The 18,932-nt window shown below is 50.7% G+C and overlaps 1 protein-coding gene across 1 annotated transcript; it reads right to left on the bottom strand.

Moving 5' to 3' along the window:
• Positions 1-1,060: 1,060 nt before the first annotated feature.
• Positions 1,061-2,731, bottom strand: SOWAHD (sosondowah ankyrin repeat domain family member D). Its single transcript, XM_028087757.2, has one exon. The coding sequence runs from the start codon at positions 2,605-2,607 to the stop codon at positions 1,651-1,653; it is 957 nt and encodes a 318-aa protein (XP_027943558.1). The 5' UTR covers positions 2,608-2,731; the 3' UTR covers positions 1,061-1,650.
• Between the last annotated feature and the right edge of the window lie 16,201 nt (positions 2,732-18,932).

Here is an 18,932-nt window from a genome sequence, read left to right on the forward strand (position 1 = left end):
GAAGATCGGAACATTTCTAGCACAGAGGAGGTAATGGGGGGGCAAACGGGACCGCCAGGCGGAGATGGAAACCTGTATGGATGAGTTCAGGGTAGTGTTTCTGGGCTTTCTGTGTTTGGTGATGACTGTTTCTCCCTGGTGTTCAAGGGCAGGGAGGGGAGGGCTGGGGATGCAACAGTCCATTGCAGGGGGGGCCCAAGCTTCTAGGGATACAGTGCTATTTTGAAAATGCACTGTTCTCTGGGGCGCCTGGGTGGCTCAGTCGGTTAAACGTCTGCCTTCGGCTCAGGTCATGATCCCAGCGTCCTGGGATTGAGCCCCGATTCAGGCTCCCTGCTCAGGAGTCTGCTTCTCCCTCGCCCTCTGCTCCTCCCCCTGCCAATGCACGCCCTTTCTCTCTCTCTCTCTCTCTTGCTCATTCTCTCTCTCATGTAAATAAATAAAATATAAAAAAAAAATTAAGAAAGAAAATGCACTGTTCTCTAAGGCAGCATGGATCCCTAGCCACCAACTGCTTTCCCTCCTCTCAGCCAAAGTCAACCCTCCTGTATTCTACTGGCTTCATACAATTTCTGAATGGGAGCCAGTTTCCAAACTACAACTTATGTATTAGATGTAATTAAAAAGCAATGCCGAGGATTAAAGCCCCATCTTGGAAAAACTGTCAATGGGTGTGTCTCCCAGGAGGGTAGAAGTCAAGGTAAATTACATGACTCACCACAAAACATCAGAAATGTACATTTGGACATTTTTCCCTTTTACCACCCCTCTGCCCCCTACAGACAACTCGTCTAGGATGAGACTTGTGCCAGAAGTGGGACCTAGCTGCCAAAAGAGTCCGGGAGACAGGCAAACTGTGTGTCTCCACTCAGAACCAAGGTGAATGTAGCTCCTTCCAGTGCCCGGCTTGGCCATTTGCTGTGGGAACAAGGTCCAGAGCCTCCCGGATCACTAGCTCATGGCCATGGGTTGGTGATTCCCCGCGAATCACCCGCAAATGTAGGAAGCTTCCCGCACTCAGTGGTTAATGAAAAAAAAAAAAAGTCACTCAAAGGACAGCTTTGTCATGTGAAAGGAAAACATACCCGGCTTTAATATGCTTAAGAAGTCATCCGTGATACATTAGAAAAAGTACCGGTAAAGTCTGGATGTCTCAGGAGCAGTTTGGGGTGGGGGGTGACTGCCCGCAGAAACAGCGAGTCTAGCCTTCAGTTAGGAGCTTCCTCTGTATCAGCGGGTTCCAGTCTTAACTCATTCTTCTAGCAAGTGCTTCCCAATACACGCAGAGCTTCTGCCTGCCCAGAAATGGCTTCTGGAAGCCTAACTTTTCCTCTCCCAAGCAGGACCACACTCCTGCCCCTAACTCCTTAGTCCCCTAGTTTTGGGGACTAGTTTTGCGCCAGGAGAGCTTTGGTCTTTGCGCTCTCTCTCGGTGAGGGTTTCCCGGTCCCCAGGTCTCCTGGCCGGTGGCTGTAGGAGACCTGGGACAGGTACCTGCGACAAACCTGGAGGTGGTCCGCTGCTTGCAGGCCCAGCGCACTCAGCTGCGGCCGGAGCTGCCGCCCCTTCGGGTGGGGCCCGAGAGCACCCGAGACCGAGGCCTCGACCGCAGCGTCGCGATCCGTCCGCCCTCTCCAGTCTCTGTCGCCCTCAACGGTCCTGGAAGAAGGGGAACATCTGGCGGAGGAGGCCCTGAATTTGCGCCACCCGGCTGCCCGTGTAGTTCTTCTCCTTGCCGGGCGACGCCCCCGCTCTCGCCGGGGCCTCCACGGAGGTCGTGCCCACCGAGCTCGGGGTCTGTCGCAGCGCCCGGGCGGCGGCGCCGCTGCTGTTGTTGTTGGCGTTGATCCGCTCGCAGCCGCCCGCCGTTTCCCAGTCCTCGGCCCCCGACAGCTCCCGCAGGCTCTGGGGCGCGTCGGGCCGCAGGTAGTGACAGGCCCGGTGGCCGCTGTAGTCGCGGCGCGAGGGGTCAGCCCCTAAGGCGCCCACCAGCACCTTGATGACCATGTCGTGGCCCTGCAGGGCGGCCAGGTGGAGGGGCGTGAGGCCGCCGCTGCCCGAGGCGCTCACGTCGAGCTGCAGCCCCCGGCGCTGGGCGAAGTCGTGCACCAGGATGAGCTCCTCGTGGCACCCGTGCTTGGCCAACCAGTGCAGCACCGTGTAGCCCGTGATCGGGTCGCAGCGCAGCAACAGGGAGGGCTCGGCTTCCAGCTGCTCCCACAGCACCTCCAGGCGGCCCTCGGCGGCCGCCAGGATCCACGCGTGCTCGTGGGGCTCCAGGCACAGCCCGCCGCCGCCCGGACCGTTCGGCCCGGCCGGGCTCTGCTCCTCGGCGCGCTCCTCAGACAGCCAGCCGGCGGGGGCCGCCCCCTGCAGCCCCAGCAGCTCCCGCAGCGCTCCCCGCCGGCGGCCCGAGCCCGCTCCCGAGAGCATCAGCGAGCCGTGGAGGAGGGGGTCCCGGGAGGCGGCGGTGTGGCCCCGGTACCTGCCCAGGGTGCCGGTGTCCACTCTCCAGGGGCGGGGCTGCAGGGCGCTCCGCGGGCTCAGCGCGGTGGCCGCGAGGGAGGCCTTGGGCCCCGGGCTCGCGGGCCCCCGGGGCTCGGCCATGGTCTTGCCGCCGCCGCCGCGGCGCTTCCAGTGTCGAGCGTTCGCTGCCCTTCCCGGGCCCCTCCGGGAGAGGAACTGGCGCTGGCGTTGGGGAAGGAAGCGGCTTGAGCAATTGGGCTCTGGGAGGGAGGGAGCAAAGGAGGGGAGAGGGAGGGAGAGAGCCAGCGAGCCGAGGGAGGGCCCCGGCGCGGGAGGTGGGGGGCGTGGAGGGGTGGGAGCTCCGGGCCCGGGCCCGGGGGCCAGCCCCTCTAGCGCCCCGCGGGGACCGCCCGCCACCTCCGCGTCCCCGGGTGGCGGGCGGCCCCGCCTCAAACGGCCAGGTGAGCGGGGGCAGCCCCGCCTCCCGCACCGCGCGCAACTGGGGGGCGGGCGCTGGGTGGGGGCGAGCGGGCCCCGAGCGCCCCAGCCGCCGGCTTCTCGGCATCCCGGCAGCTGCAGGGGTGAAGAGGCTCTAGGGCGCCCCCTCCCCGGCGGGCTGAGCTCGGCCGGCAGCCAAGGCCTCCGGGAGCGCGATCCTTGAGCTCCTGGGCGCTGGCTCCCCGCCCCCCTCCTTCGCCCTTCCTTCTTATCTTCTGCACTTTGTCCCCGAGCAGCCTTTGTCCCGCCCCTAGCATTCAGCGAGGCGGCCTGGGACTCGGGCTCCCCTGCCTTGCCCTTTGTATGGCCTTGACCCTCCCCGCAGATCCTGGAGTTGCCCGGGATTCCTGCAGAGGAACCGAGGCAAGGATCCAGGCAGAAGTTCTTGCGGGGGGAACTGGGAAAATATTCGCGCCTGGGTGGCTTAGTCAGTAAGCGTCTGCCTTCAGCTCAGATCACGGTCCCAGGCTCCTGGGACCGAGCCCCGCATCGGGCTCCCTGCTCGGCAGGAAGCCTGCTTCTCCCTCTCCCGCTCCCCCTGCTTGTGTTCCCTCTCTCGCTGTGTCTCTCTCTGTCAAATAAAGAAATAAAATCTTAAAAAAAAAAAAAAAAAGGTGTTCCCTTCTTCCCCGCGGGTTCCCACTCGGCCCTCCGCCCTCTTCTCTTTAACCTTCCCCAAGTTGGCTTGAAGAAGCAGGCACAGGTGAATCCGTCAGCTGCCACGGGAATGCCCTGCCCTCTTCAGGGATGTGTCCCTGTTGTCTCCTCGAGGATATTTTACCTCATCCTAAGAGTGACCTTCTCTTTGCTCTTCCTTTCCCTCAATAAGTGGTAGTTCTTGCCTCCTGCCCCCTACCATGTTAGGGAGTTCAGTTAGTGGGCGACAGGGACCCTCAGACGATTCTTGAGTCAGAGAGGGACACAGCCGTGATTAAGGTGGTGTTTGGGAAGATGATTCTGGGAGAGGCAGACAAGAAGGCAGGAGACTGTTCCAACAGTCTAGGCCAAAGGTGATGGGGGGTTCAAGCCAAGCCAGCCCACTCCACTGGGCCCACCTGTGATGGAAGGTATCAGAGGCTTTCCTCCTTGGCCCTCAAATATTTTGCCCTAAATATCTTGAGCTTTCCTTCATGACAGCCTATGCATTTGTAATCAATGTTTGAACATTTATTATGTGCCGGACACTGTGCTAGATGCTTTATATATATGTTAACACTTTTAATCCTCCCAGCCACGTCAAAAGCTAAGTATTATTACTGTCCCCAGTCTGCAGAGAGGTTGAGGTCACTTGCTCAAGGTCACCCAGCAGGAAGTGGCTGAGCAGGTCTGTGTGACACCATAGCCTTTGTCCTGGCACCCAGGGACTGGCATTCAAGCCAGGCTTATCAACTGCAGATCATTCACACAAGCCCCAAATTCCAGCCCAGCAGAGGGACTTGCCTTGACCTGAGCATATCTTGAAGTCGCCCTCCTCTTCTAGAATGTCCTCCCTCAGAGCTTCTGTCTCGGGACATTCTCCCTGTCCTTCAAGGTTGGCCTCAGCTTCCACCTTCTCCAGTGTGCCTCCTCCGATGACCTCAGCCCAGGGTGATCGCTCCCCCCGCCCCCCCGCCCCAGCCGGCTGGTCGTCTTCCTCCTCTGGTACCCAGCACAGACTGCCCTGTGTTGCGTTGACACGCCAGCTAGACTCGAAGACTCTTTGATGACAGGTGTCATACTATCCTTGTGCCCCTAGTAGGTGCGGGAGAACCAGTTGTTGCCTTGTTCTGGTTTGGCCGCCTGGGAAACTGTGATTGTGTGTGCACATGGAGGGGGGCGCTGTGTGCGGGCGTGTTAGGGGGTGCGTCTGCAGCCAGAGCCTTCGTGCCCACTCCCACATCCCTGCCTCACACTGCACCTTCGGGACATCAAAAACAGCTCCTAGATTTCATCGGTTCGGAGAAAATAAGATAGTGATCACGTAGTTGCTTCACTGAGCCAACTAGCCAAAGCCACCTCTTGGCCTTTGCTGACTCCTCAGGGACCAGGCCCAGGCCCAGCGTGGGCCCCAAGCTTTCATTTTCAAAATGAACCCTGACTGACAAGCAGCTACTTCCGCTGCTCTGGAAACTCCCCTCCACAACCCCAAATCTGTAAACACCAAACCACACGCGTGCACACACACTTCCAGAATATGCAAACAGCTGCAGCAATATTTTTTTTAATCAAAATGCCAGCATGGAGAATGCAGGATGGAAGAATGCTTGGACTATTAATTTCCCTCACCACTAAGCAAGCAAGTCCCTTCCCTATCAGCACTAATAACATCTCCGGTTCCAGTCCAAAGACCGCAAAGGCAGTTGCCTGACTGGCTGCGCACACCCATGCCGCACGCGCCCTCGCTTAGCTCTGTTGCCAGGGACCGAAGCCACGGCACCTCCCTAACGACTCGTTCCCTCTTTACTTAGCAAGTACTTCCTACCCGAGGCCACCAGCTGCACACACGGGTCCCCAGAGCCACAGCACCCCGTCTCTATTCCAGTAGAGAGGGTCTCTGGAATTTCAGAGCTGGGAGTGGGGTAGAGGATGCAGAAAGCAGAAGGGACAGTCGGGACCCACCCCCCCCCAAAATGAAGATGCCCATCGCCTTGAGGTGGCTGCTCCCTCCCAAGAGAGTGGGGCCGAAATCCCTCAAGCCCTTGGAAATAGACTCCCCCAAAGGTGCACACGGGGTGGGTATTTGCATTTCAAATGGCGATGCCTGGTGTCTCTTCCAAATAGCCTCTCTGATGTATTTGTTCAGTTTGTTTACAGATCCTGGACTATTTGAACTAGAATTTCATGTTTTGTTGGTCGTTTCTTCATTTTTCAGATGTGATTTAACTGTCAGAAGGGGTGGCGGGAAGCAGAGAAACGTAAAGCCGAAGTGTTAGGCATACATTGGAACTCAATCTCAACGAAAAGAGAGAGGGGCTCGTGTATCTTATTAGAAGTCAATGGGGAGTGATCATTGAGCTGCAAAAATGTAATTTGCATGCAACTTTTCAGGAACATGTTCCTGGGGGGAAGCCAAAGGCACATGTATCTTTGGCTCCCAGTGGCGTTTGTCAGTGAGGCTTAGGGATTTAGAGAAATTCATGGCTGCAAAACAGGCAAGAGGGGGATATGTGGCATATGGGAAGGAAAGTCCCTCCAGCTTCTATAATCCTTGCTGATGGAGGGAGCAGGGAACATTCTTGAGGTTCTAGATATAAAATAGATTTTCTTTCTTCTGGAAACCTGTGCTGATATCATCACGTGATTCTCAATGAAGGAGAAAGCCACGAGAGAAAGCTCCTTTCCCGCTGAGCAAAAGAGTGTGTGGCTGTGTGTGCAAGGGTATGCTTGAGTGTGTTTCCGTGTGTGTGCACACACTGTCAGGCATAACTGTCTCTGGTTGTCATTTTCCCCTTTCCAAGGGTCAAGGCTTTACACAAGGACACCCCTGGGAAAGGTTTGACATTCTGAATACCTTTTCCTTGGCTGATAGAACAAATCATTTAAAAACACTTCAGGGCGCCTGGGTGGCTCAGTCAGTTTAAGCATCTGCCTTCAGCTCAGGTCATGATCTCAGGGTCCTGGGATCCTCGTCAGGCTCCCTGCTCAGCGGGGAATATGCTACTCCCTCTCCCTCTGCCCCTCCCCTCTGCTCATGCTCTTTCTCCCTCTCTCTCTCTCTCTCATAAATAAATAAAAAATCTTTTGGGGAGGGGGGCAGCAAAGCAAGGTTTATTGAGTGATACAGAAGTGATAGTACAAAGCTCCAGAGGAGGGAGGGGACCTGAGAGGGTTGCCCTAAATAAACAAAAAATCTTAAAAAAATTAGCAAATAGTTAAAAAAAAAAAAGACCTGGGCTGCAATGGCTTAACCGGATTCCACGTGTCAAGCATGGGCCCTGAAGTGCGACGAGGAAAAAAAAAAAATTCCCCGCGCACATTATACTGATATCCCGGAGAAGACCTGAACTATTACCACGTGGAGACACACGAGGGCGCTCTAAGCAAGTAGAGCTCCAGCAAACCAGAAAGGTCGTACAGGTGTCAACCTGGGAGGAAAGAGGCATTTGCAGGTCCTTTGTCGATGTGGATTCAGGTTTTGACCCAGGCGGCTCACCCTTGGCCCGTAAGTAGATGCGAAGAAGAAGGTGCTAGCATCCGGGCCTGTGGGGAGAAGGCCGGGGTGTCATCCTGAAGAGAATGGGAACAATCTGGAAAGAGGAGGATGGTGAACAGAACATAGTGTTTCCTTACTTTATTCAAGAGGGGTAGGCTTCTGTAATATGAAAGGCTTGGAATAATAATCCCTTGTGATTTTCAAAGCGCTTTCATAGTTTGTGATGATCTCTTTGGCCCAGGCAGCAAGCCTGTGAGGTATGTAGCAAAGACAGTATTTATATCCAATTCACACAGAAGACTGAGAGAGGTTAAGTGACCTGCCCAGAGTCACACAGCTCAAAAGTGGTGGAGCAGGGTCTGCGCTCCTGCCTCGGTGTCATGCTGCCTTACCTGGGTCTGGTGGGCCAAGGCAGCTTGTCAGCCGCACTGTGCAGTATGGGAATGCCTTCTGCCTTCTGTTTCTAATCCAGACACCCCGTGTCCCAAATCACCCAATGTAGTACTCCTTAGCAATAAGGGTGACAGCTACCTGCTGGTCCTGAGCCTTTGGGTACCTGGCAGGCCCTGTGCCAAGCATTAAACGTGCATAATCATACATGAAATCTCCTAGCCGTTGTGTTGTTTTTTTTTTTTTTAAGATTTTATTTATTTATTTGACAGAGAGAAACACAGCGAAAGAAGGAACACAAGCGGGGGGAGTGGGAGAGGGAGAAGCAGGCTCCCCGCCGAGCAGGGAGCCTGATGTGGGGCTCGATCCCAGGACCCTGGGATCATGACCTGAGCCGAAGGCAGACGCTTAACGACTGAGCCACCCAGGTGCCCAAAAGCTCCTAGCAGTTGTATTCACAACAGCCGAAAGGTCGAAACGATCCCAATGTCCAACGATGAGTGGATAAACTAAATGTGGCGTATCCACGCAGTGGAATATTACTTGGTCATAACAAGGAATGAAATAATGACACATGCTACAACATGGAGGGACCCTGAAAGCATGAGGCTTAGTAAAAGAAGCCAGACACAAAAGACCGCATATTGTCTGATTCCATTTATAGGAAATGTCCAGAAGAGGCAAATCCATAGAGACAGAAAGTAGGTTAGCGGTTGCCGAGGCTGGGGGGTGGGGCGGAGGCAGGAAAGAGCTATTGGAGAATGACTGCTAATGGGTACAGGTTTCTTTCTGGGGTGTCCAGAAGGTTCTGGAATTAGATCATGGTGATGGTCGCATAACCGCGTGAATATACTAAAAATCACTGAGGTGCACACTTTAGAAGGGTGAATTATATGGTATGTGGATTATATTTCAGTAAAGCCGTCACCAAAAAAAGAGCATTCTCTCTCTTAATCTTTACAACTCTAAGAGATGGCGACTGGTGAGAAATGGAGGCCCAACGAAAATAATAATGTGGTCACGTTCACTTAGCTAGTAAGTGTCAAGGGAACCCATCCGATCTGGCCTGACTGGAGGGCTTGGTGCCTGTTCTCATATCTTACACTGTCTCTAGTGCATCCCTCAGACAGAGGACGCTGTTAGAGCCAATATTCACTGAGGACTTATTATTATGTGCCAAGCACATTACGTTCATGATCTTGCTGATGCCTAAAACAAGGTAGATACTATGAAAGCAGTAGTCTCCCAACTTTTTTTTTTTTTTTTTTGAGGAAGAGATAGTGTGTGCGTGTGCACAAGCTGGAGGGGGGGGGTGGCGCAGAGGGAGAGAGAGAGAGAGAATCCCAAGCAGGCTCTATCCTCAGCACAGAGCCCAATGTGGGGCTCAATCTCACAACCCCAAGATCATGGCCCGAGCCAGCCGAAATCAAGAGTCCAATGCTTAACCGACTGAGCCACCCAGGTGCCCCAGGTCTCCCAACTTTTTTGATTGCACATCCCTCGAATGAAAATATTTTGAGCCAGTATTCCCCACATTTGAGGGTTTTGTAATTTCAAAATGATGTGTTACTCTACTAATATATGATGTATATTAGAAAGCATACACAAAAAGGACATTTTCATGGCTGAGACAAGGATGAGATAAACTGATTTCAAATAACTTAAACTTTTTATATACTTTGAGTACAAAATTGATTTTGACTGTCACTGCAATGTTACCATTAATAAATCTTTTCAGAAGAGAATGTGATTGCGCATGCTTCATTTTTTTAAAAACCTCAGCTTAGGGACGCCTGGGTGGCTCAGTGGGTTAAGCGTCTGCCTTCAGCTCAGGTCGTGATCCCAGGGTCCTGGGATCGAGTCCCGCATCTGGCTCCCTGCTCAGCAGGGAGTCTGCTTCTCCCTCTCCCTCTGCCCCTCCCCCTGCTTGTGCTCTCTCATTCTCTCTAAAAATAAATAAATAAAATCCTTTAAAAAACCCCAAACCTCAGGTTAACACTGTAATATAGCTATGCAAAGGTGTGGTTCTGAACTTAGTTTATTTGAGCACTTGGCCTCAGGGGCTGTCATAGATGAGAAAGATACCAGCCACGAACAGAAGGCCAATTCCACTGGCTGGGCTTACTACATCATGATTCTCATTTTTCAATTCCACCCACCAATTAGGCAACGGTTTTTGATGAAATTCAGCTGGTAAACAAACGGTCACCTTTCCTGATGTCAGTCATTGGTTCTTGCCAACGAGTCAGCGCCCGTTGCACTTTTGTGTTTTTAACAAATGTCTCCAAAACCCACAAAAACTCTACACTGGAAAGATTTTAAACCAGGGTAGAAAATTTCAGTCCCAGGTTTGTAAGTGTGCAGATATGAGAGGTTTTCTAGGTATGCAACTTAAGTCATTTTTGGCAATAAAATTACATAACAGTGAAAACACATGTATTCGTTTTCCAAATGTTCTCTCCATGTACTGAGTTTCCTACCAAAGCGGTTACTTTCTCACTCATTCTTAAAATATCAATTTAACTTTGAATAGCTAGATTGGGTGTATTTATTATAATTGTTTTATTTTTTTAAACTACATTTTTTGCCATTTAATTGGGAAATTGTTGATTTTTTAAAAGATTTATTTATTTATTTGAGAGAGCGAGAGAGCACAAACAGATGGGAAGAGGCAGAGAGAGAGGGAGAAGCAGGCTCCCCACTGAGCAAGGAGCCCAATGCGGGACTCGATCCCAGGACCCTGGGATCATGACCCGAGCCGAAGGCAGACGCTTAACCAACCGGGCCACCCAGACACCCAAATTGTTGTTTCTTTTTTTTAAATGTTCACTGACTGCTATAGGACACCATGGAAGAAATCAGTAAATTTGAAACACCTTTGTGGGAAAGGAAAGCGTATCTTTTAGGTTGAAACTCTTTTTTTTTTTTATTTATTTATTTGAGAGAGAGAGAATGAGATAGAGAGAGAGCACGAGAGGGAAGAGGGTCAGAGGGAGAAGCAGACTCCCTGCTGAGCAGGGAGCCCGATGCGGGATTCGATCCCGGGACTCCAGGATCATGACCTGAGCCGAAGGCAGTCGCTTAACCAACTGAGCCACCCAGGCGCCCATAGGTTGAAACTCTTTTAAGGACTTTGTCACTAAACAGTCAGCCTCTGTGTGGTACCGAAGTGACCATGGGAGTATCATTCTCTACCTTGTTACAAAATAGAACATTGTAAAAGTTTTACTGTGTATCAAAAGATCTACTATCTATACCATACTGGATGAATCTGATAGCACTTTGCATATTTCACGCTTCCAGTTTCTTGGCTGAAACAGCTTGCCAACTTTCTCAGTAAACTTACCTTGAAATCCACCCCCCACCTTTTGAAAAAAAATCCTGTCAAAGCAGCACTACTGTATTCCCAGTTTTTCTACAAGATATTTTTTAAAAATTAGGGGGCGCCTGGGTGGCTCAGTCGTTAGGCGTCTGCCTTCGGCTCGGGTCGTGATCCCGGGGTCCTGGGATCAAGTCCCACATCGGGCTCCCTGCTCGGCAGGAAGCCTGCTTCTCCCTCTCCCACTCCCCCTGCTTGTGTTCCTGCTTTCGCTGTCTCTCTCTCTGTCAACTAAATAAAAAAAAAAAATCTTTAAAAAAAAAATTAGGGGGTGCCTGACCAGCTCAGTCGGTAAAGCATGCAACTCTTGATCTCAGGGTCGTGAGTTCAAGCCCCATGTTGGGTGTGGAGCCTACTTAAAAATTTTTTTTAAATAATAAAATAAAGGGGCGTCTGGGTGGCTTAGTAGGTTGAGCGTCTGCCTTCGGCTCAGGTCATGATCCCAGGGTCCTGGAATTGAGCACTGCGTTGGGCTCCCTGCTCAGGAGTCTGTTTCTCCCTCTCCCACTCCCCCTGCTTGTGCTCTCTTTCGTTATCTCTGTCTCTCTCTCAAATAAATAAATAAATAAAATCTTTAAAAAGAATAATAAAATAAAATAATTAAACCAGTCATTTTTTAAACCAGTCATGTTTTGATCAAATTACATCTTTTTCTTTATATCTTTCCTTTAGTAGCCCACAAAAAAGTTGTTTTATGTGGATTTCATTAATGAAACAGAATCTAGCAAATACAAAGCTGCAAATGTTAGAAACATTTTATCCAGCCGTATAGCAAACTTCCCACACTATATCATTTATTCTAATACTCTTTGTTCACATCTTCAGCAATGTTCTCTAGATGCCCTTCCAACAGTATTTGCTGACAAAAGAACGAATTTCAGGTTGTCACCATATTATTTCACGTGGATTTATTTTGACCACTTTTATTTTTATTTTTATTAATTTTATTTATTTATTTGGGGGGAAGAGAGAGAGCACACAAGTGGCGGGGAGGGGCAGGGAGAGAGGGAAAACAGACTCCCCACTGAGCGGGGAGCCCAACGTGGGGCTCTATCTCAGGACCCTGAGATCATTACCTGAGCCGAAGGCAGACGTTTAAGCAACTGAGCCACCCAGATGCCCCTATTTTGACCATTTTTACCATGATAGGAAAAACAAGTGTTTTCCCAGAGGGATCTGTTTTGTTTTTCATTATTTGGCAAGAAACTCCAAATGAAGCTTCTAAACATGTATCTTTACATGTAATGAGATTTAATAGAGTACTGTATTGAAACTCACATGATGTTAAACATTGCTGAAGAAGTAGTAGAGATTTATCTTTTTTAAAAAAGATTTATTTATTTATTTGAGAGAGAGCACATGAGTGGGGAGAGGGGCAGAGGGAGAGAATCTTCAAGCAGACTCCTGCTGAGTGCAGAGCCTGATGCGGGGCTCGATCTCACCACCCTGAGATCATGACCTGTGCCAAAACCAAGAGTCAGACACTCAACCGACTGCGCCTCCCAGGTGCCCCAGAGATTTGTCATTATATTCTGGATACCCAGGTTTTTTTTTTTTTAAAGATTTTATTCATTTATTTGACAGAGAGAGAGAGATCATAAGTAGGCAGACAGGCAGGCAGAGGGAGAGGGAGAAGCAGGCTCCCCGCTGAGCACGGAGCCCGATGTGGGGCTTGATCCCAGGACGCTGGGACCACGACCTGAGCCAAAGGCAGACGTCTAACCGACCGAGCCACCCAGGCGCCCCTGGATACCCAGTTTTTAAAGGTAAACTTAAAAAAAATTAGGACATACGTACAGAAAAGTGCACAAATCATAAGTGTACAGCTTGACGAATTTTTACAAATTTACCACCAGCACCCAGATCAAGAAATAGAGCATCATAGTATCCAGAAGTGTCCTTTGTGCCCCTACCCTTTCATTATCCCTTCAGTTCCTATTGCTGTGTAACAAATCACCCCCAAACTTAGTGGTGAGAAGTAACCATTTTATTATGCTCATGGATTCTGCTAATCATGATCCCTTCGTATTATTTTTAGCCAGTATCTCAAGGCAAAGTAGACACTTAAAGTGAGTTTGTTATTAACAAAGTGGATGTGGGGCGCCTGGGTGGCTCAGATGGTTGAGCGTCTGCCTTCGGCTCAGGTCATGATCCCAGGGTCCTGGGATCGAGTCCCGCATCGGGCTCCCTGCTCCTTGGGAGCCTGCTTCTCCCTCTGCTTCTCTCTCTCTCTCTTCCTCTGTCTGTCATGAATAAATAAATAAAATCTTAAAAAAAAAAAACAAAGTGGATGTGAATCATACTTTAAGTAGCTTTCTTGATATTTTTCTTTTTTGTTTCTTCTTTTTTCTTTTGGCTGATTTCTTATCAGAATCAATGTGTTTGTTGTTGCTGTTACTTTGTGATGGGGCAGATAAGAAGCTCACACTAGGAATGGAGATGAATCAGTTCTGCCATTTTCCTCTCCCCATTTGTACTTGTATTCTTCATATTATCTTCATTTGGGCTGTGGTTTTGTAGGCATCTTTTCAAGCCACTTTTCCATTTGGGGAGGACTGGTTTAGTTAATACCAGATGGTATAATCTGTAAATTCACAATCCAACACACAAATTGCAGAACTTTGCAATAAGTTAAAAATAAAATGAAAGAGGGCTGGCGTCACCATCCATCTTTCTGCATCGTGGAATTCCTGTTCCTCCCTCAGGACACCCAGGACTATCTTACAAAGGGACCGGATGAGGGTGCTGGCGCCAACCCACGAGTTGTGTGCGTTACACTTTAATTTCCCTTGTATCTTTGTCACAAGAGAAATTTTCATAGAAGTTCTCATATCTTCTTCCCACACCTCAGTGAGTCATCTCACACACCCCACTTTGGAGACAACTGGCTCATTGCACTGGTTCCATTTTACAAATGAGGCAACTGAGGTACAGGCAGGTGAAACAACTGAGTCAAGGACGCACAGCCAGTAGGTGCTGGAGTGAGGCATCAAACAGGTCTGTTTGACTCCGTTGCTCATGCTCCTTCAATTGCGAGCAAAAGATTCTGGCTGACTCAGCGAGACATAGTTTCTGGTTTCAGATACCAGAATGGTGAACGCTGAATCTTATTTTCTCAGCTGAGGGCACGTTTCCCTCCAGGTGGTCTATGGCAGAGTAGGGGTTAGGATTAGAGAGAGGATGTGGGCACAATTGGAATCTAACTACCAGTCCCTGGGCACTTACTCTGTGAAAGACGCAGAGCTGAGCACCGAATCCCCCGTGCAGCCCTAGGAGGTGGGTCTGAGTGTTATCGCCGTTTCACAGATGACAGATGGATTAGGTGACCACCTAATTCCACGCCAAAAATGCAATGATGCCAAAACCTGGGCTCTTAACCAACGTGTAGTATTGTCTCTAGACCGTCTGCCTTGTAGATAATGCAGTTTCAGCAAGCCCCCGGTAAGACTTAGCAACGTGCCCGGTGCTGTGTGCCATGGGTTATATCTCATTGAATTCAAACAACACTCTCACGAGAAAGGAACCCATTTTACAGATGCAGAAACTGAGGCTCAGAGAGGCTAGGCAACTTGTCCGGGGGTCACAGGGCTGCTAGCAAGTGGCAGATCTTTTCCCAGGCTGGCGTCCCTTCCGTCGTGGCTTTGGGTAGGGAATGGACAGACTCTCAGTAGAGCCAGCCCGTCCTGGGGAGCCCGATAACGGTGCCGTCAGCATCTCCTCCCTGAGCAGATGGAATCCAGAGAGGCCTAGAATGGTGTGGTCTGTGGACTGACGCCAGTCCAACAGGAGAAGAAAGGAAATTGAGAGCTTAGAAGCATTTCTGGAGATTCGATATTACTGAGGCATCTCAGCCCATGACTCATTTTTTTAAAAATCTTACTAAAGTATCTGCTCATGACAGATTGGAAATGAAAAGAAAATAAATAACTGATCTTTCACCACAGATCGTTTGAGAAGCACTAGTATAAACAAATCCTGTGCATCATCAATGCGCTTTGTCTGTCATTTGGAGAGCAGGAGTGGTCAACTCCAAGCCAGAGGAGTGGTGAGCTGCCTGCAAGTGGTTCTCAAAGGATTCTGGGAATGACTTGATTCATCCCGAGTTGAACCTGATGCTGAGGGTTTGTGAGAGACAATAAGGGCCTGACCCCGTGCCTCTTGCGGGTTCTCCAAAGAGGATGAGGCAGTTGGCTTTAGATGATAAAAAGATCCAGTGTCATTTTTATTTCTAGGGCTCTCTTGGTAGTGCTCCGATGACCAGCCATCAACAGAGGGCATCGATGTGCCATCCTCCAGGTCCACACACGTCACTGCTGTCCTCAGCGTTAGTAGGCACTGCCATCTCCCCAGAGATAGCTGGACATGACCCAGTTAACGGCTGTGGGACAGGACAGACAGCGGGGTTGTCAGGTGAGTTTTTAGGGGGCTAAGCGCAGGGTCCAGGCATGTGACCAGACTCCAGCTTTTCCCTTCTGCCAGGGCAAATGTTACCTATCCCAGCTCTGCTCCCTCCAGGCTGCTCTGCCCGACTGCTCTAATCCTAATCACTTGCCCCCTCACAGAATCCCTGCCGTCTGGAACACCCAACCCAGCATGTTATCATATAGTAGCTTGAATGGTTCTCAGTGACTTATGTCTCAATTTCCCACCTGGCTGAAAGGTCTCCAAAGCAAGCACAGGGGAAAAAGGCAATAATTTAGCAGCCAGAACTGAAGCATGATGGAAGGGGACACGAGGGGGCTGCCGAGTTACCAGAACTGAGGTCTGGGGGCACCTGGGTGGCTCCGTCGTTAAGCGTCTGCCTTCGGCTCAGGTCGTGATCCCAGGGTCCTGGGATCGAGCCCCGCGTCGGGCTCCCTGCTCGGCAGGGAGTCTGCTTCTCCCTCTCCCGCTCCCCCTGCTTGTGTTCCCTCTCCCGCTGTGTCTCTCTCTGTCAAATAAATAAATAAAATCTTAAAAAAAAAAAAAAAGAACTGAGGTCTAAAGTCAGGGCTGGCTCAACAGTAAGGGTGATCGCAGGCAGAGTCTCAGAGTGCTCAGCTGGAGCTACCGATGTCCCTCTGGCCTAGAGCCTGGGCCAGGGCTGAGCCCATGGCTAGAGCGTTGGTTGATCCTTGGAAACTGGCTCCAGTCATGGAGTGGGGAGGAGTTAGGTCTGGGTCCTAGGCCGGACCTGAGCCCGCATTGTTCCTTAGCCCGGCATTCAAAGCCCTCCACAATCTGACCCCATCGTAATGATAACAGTTAACATCTGGTGAGCACTTCCGATGTTTATGTGCATTAACTCATTGAGTCCTCAAACTAGCCTCATCAGCGGGGCCATTATTATCTCCATTTTACAGATGGGGAAATTGAGGCACAGAGAAGTTAAGAGGTTAAGTGACTCACCCAAGATTGCACAGCTAGTACGTGGTGGAGCTGGGATTCGATGCCAGGTGGTGTGGCTCCAGGGGCAGATGTTTAGCTGAGAGCTTATACTCTGAAATATTTGCCTTATCATCACAACGAGCCTTCAATGCCTTAAACTGAAGGAGTGGCTTTAATGGTGGAGATCTCAGACATGGGAGAGCCTGACAGGGGAGAGAATTCTGGTATTGGAGACCTTTCATGGAGGCCCACTCAACTCTGCCATCCGAGTCCTATGTTTCATGGCGGCTTCTCTGGGAGACCGTACCTGCCTCTTGCGGGAAGTAAACAAGGGAACATAGCTCCTTGCTTGGGCTTGTGGCATCTTCCCAAATGACTCAAGGCCTCCAAGGCTTGACCTCAATGTTTCAGTGGCCCTCGTTAAGGGTTGAGTTTCCTTGAACATTGTTCTGATTCGAGCGGGCAGGATCTGGTGAGGTCTCAACATACAGCATTCTTGGGTGTGTCATACTTTGTTGTCATTTGTTCTCACTCTGGAGATTAAGAAACAGGGCCTGTCTCTGAAACTAATAATACACTATATGTGAATTAATTGATTAAAAAAAAAAAAGAGGGGCATCTGGGTGGCTCAGTCGGTTGAGCATCTGCCTTCGGCTCAGGTCATGATCTCTGGGTCCTGGGATCCAGCTCCACATTGGGCTCCCTGCTCAGCGGGGAGCCTGCTTCTCCCTCTCTCTCTGCCCCTCCCCTCACCCATGCTCTCTTTCGCTCTCTCAAGTAAATAAAATATGAAAAAAAAAAAGGGGGAGAAAGAAACCTGGCCCGTGCCTTTGATGGCACTGAGTCTGAGGCTGTCACGTGTACATTCCGTGGCCTTGTGGAAACCATACTCTGTTTTCACTTATCGGTTAGGGCAGGTGTGGACGGTCTCTCACAGCTGGTCTGCTAAGAGCATGAGCTCTCTGCCTGATGTGCTGGGGTTGGGTTCAGGTTGGTAGAGGGGGGCAAGGCGGGCCTCGAGCTCAGCACGGGCTCTCGAGAGAAGACACTGTCCGTGGGTCAGCTCTTGCAGTGAATGGCTAACGGTGCCCACAAACAGCAGGGGAAGGGAGAGGGAGAGAGCTTGGCAGCGGGTCCCAGGGCCATGGCTAATGGATTTGCCTGCCATCTTTGGCACGCATGCTGCAGGCTGTCAACCCCTTGAAGGGAAACAACCCTGCCTGGTCCAGGATCGTGGAGGGATCAGGGTCCAATACCCGCCGGGTGCTCTAGGACCCTGAAGCCTACAGCTCAGTATTACCCATTAAGGGGTCAACCCCATTCTTTGGGGGAGTTTGGCTGCTCCCTTAAGGCACAAGGAAGAATCTGCCCCAGTTTGGCCACCACGTTCCAGTTTGGCCAGCTGGCACCATCAAGGGCTCTGTTGCTGGGGTCCCCTGGCTGCCAGTTTGGCAAGAGCAGGCTGGGAAGAAGAGTTGCTTGATTTGTTTCCTGTCTGCCAGACGCTCAGAGCTGCTGGAAATCCACACGGATGCAACAACTCGACATGGTTTCATTCATCGAGATCCAGAGGGAGGACACACTCCTTCCAATGACAGATAAGACCCACATGCCCAATCTAGCAAGTCGGGTAGGGCAGGTTTCACACTTCTCCACACATTTCGAAGTATAATTAAATGTCGGGGCTGCCTCATGCATCTCCTTCTGTGCTTGTGTAACACTTGTTTCTCAGGGCTCCTGGGGACTGGAGATTTTGTAAAGGAACAAAACAGACCAAACACATATGCAAATTATTCATATTTATGAGTGAAAAAATGAGTAAGACAACAGATTGAAGAGGCTGCATTACCAAGCCAGGCATTTGATTCCAGGCTGCAAAGGGGGGGGAGGGGCACAAGAAGGTGGCTCTACACGGGACTGGCCAGACCCCACGCGGAATATGGTACTCAGGTTTTGGAACCCACTTGTGGCAGTGGCCAGGAGTGAAGGGACTCCCGATGAGAAATGATTGAAAGAAATTGAGAAAGTTTAGCTGCAGGAAGGGCAGGTTCAGGGGGGAATATGACAGCTGCCTTTGAAAAACCGAAGGGCTGGCCCATGGGAGGAGAGCTGGAGGGGACTCAAGGCAGAGTGGAGGAGTGTAAAGTGGGCTTGGGACTCAGGACCCCCAGCCAAATTCGTGGCTCTGCAACTTACCAAGGCTATTCCCTTTGGTAAGTCACTGAATCTCCCTGAGCCTCAGTTTCCTCACTGGTGTGAGAATTCAGTGAGAGGTGGTCTACAAAAGAGTGCTTGAAATCTACAAAACTCCTGGCAATTTATATTACTGTGAGTGTCTGTGGCGCAGGAGCACAGAGCGCGGTCCAGTGGGTGGGCCTGACAGAGTCGCGGCTTTGGCACCCTACAATTACAAGAGCTCCCTAACCGACAGAAGGATCTTAACACGCAAACGGCTCCTTTGAGAAGGAGCCAGTTCATCATCACTGGAGATGTTCAAGCAGAGGCTGGACCAGTATTTTCTGGAAGGCTGCATGGGGGAATTCCTGCATGTGGAATAAAGTTGGAGTGCATTACTTCTTTTTTTTTTAATTTTATTTATTTAAGTAATCTCTACACCCAACATGGGTCTCGATCTCACAACCCCAAGCCAGCCAGGCACCCCAGAGTGCATCTCTTCTAAGCTCCTTCCCAGCATTTAAG

This window comes from Eumetopias jubatus, unplaced genomic scaffold (assembly GCF_037043125.1).
Source record: "Eumetopias jubatus isolate StellerSeaLion01/CBP00866 unplaced genomic scaffold, mEumJub1_p1.0 scaffold_11, whole genome shotgun sequence".
Classification (NCBI taxonomy): Eukaryota; Metazoa; Chordata; class Mammalia; order Carnivora; family Otariidae; genus Eumetopias; species Eumetopias jubatus.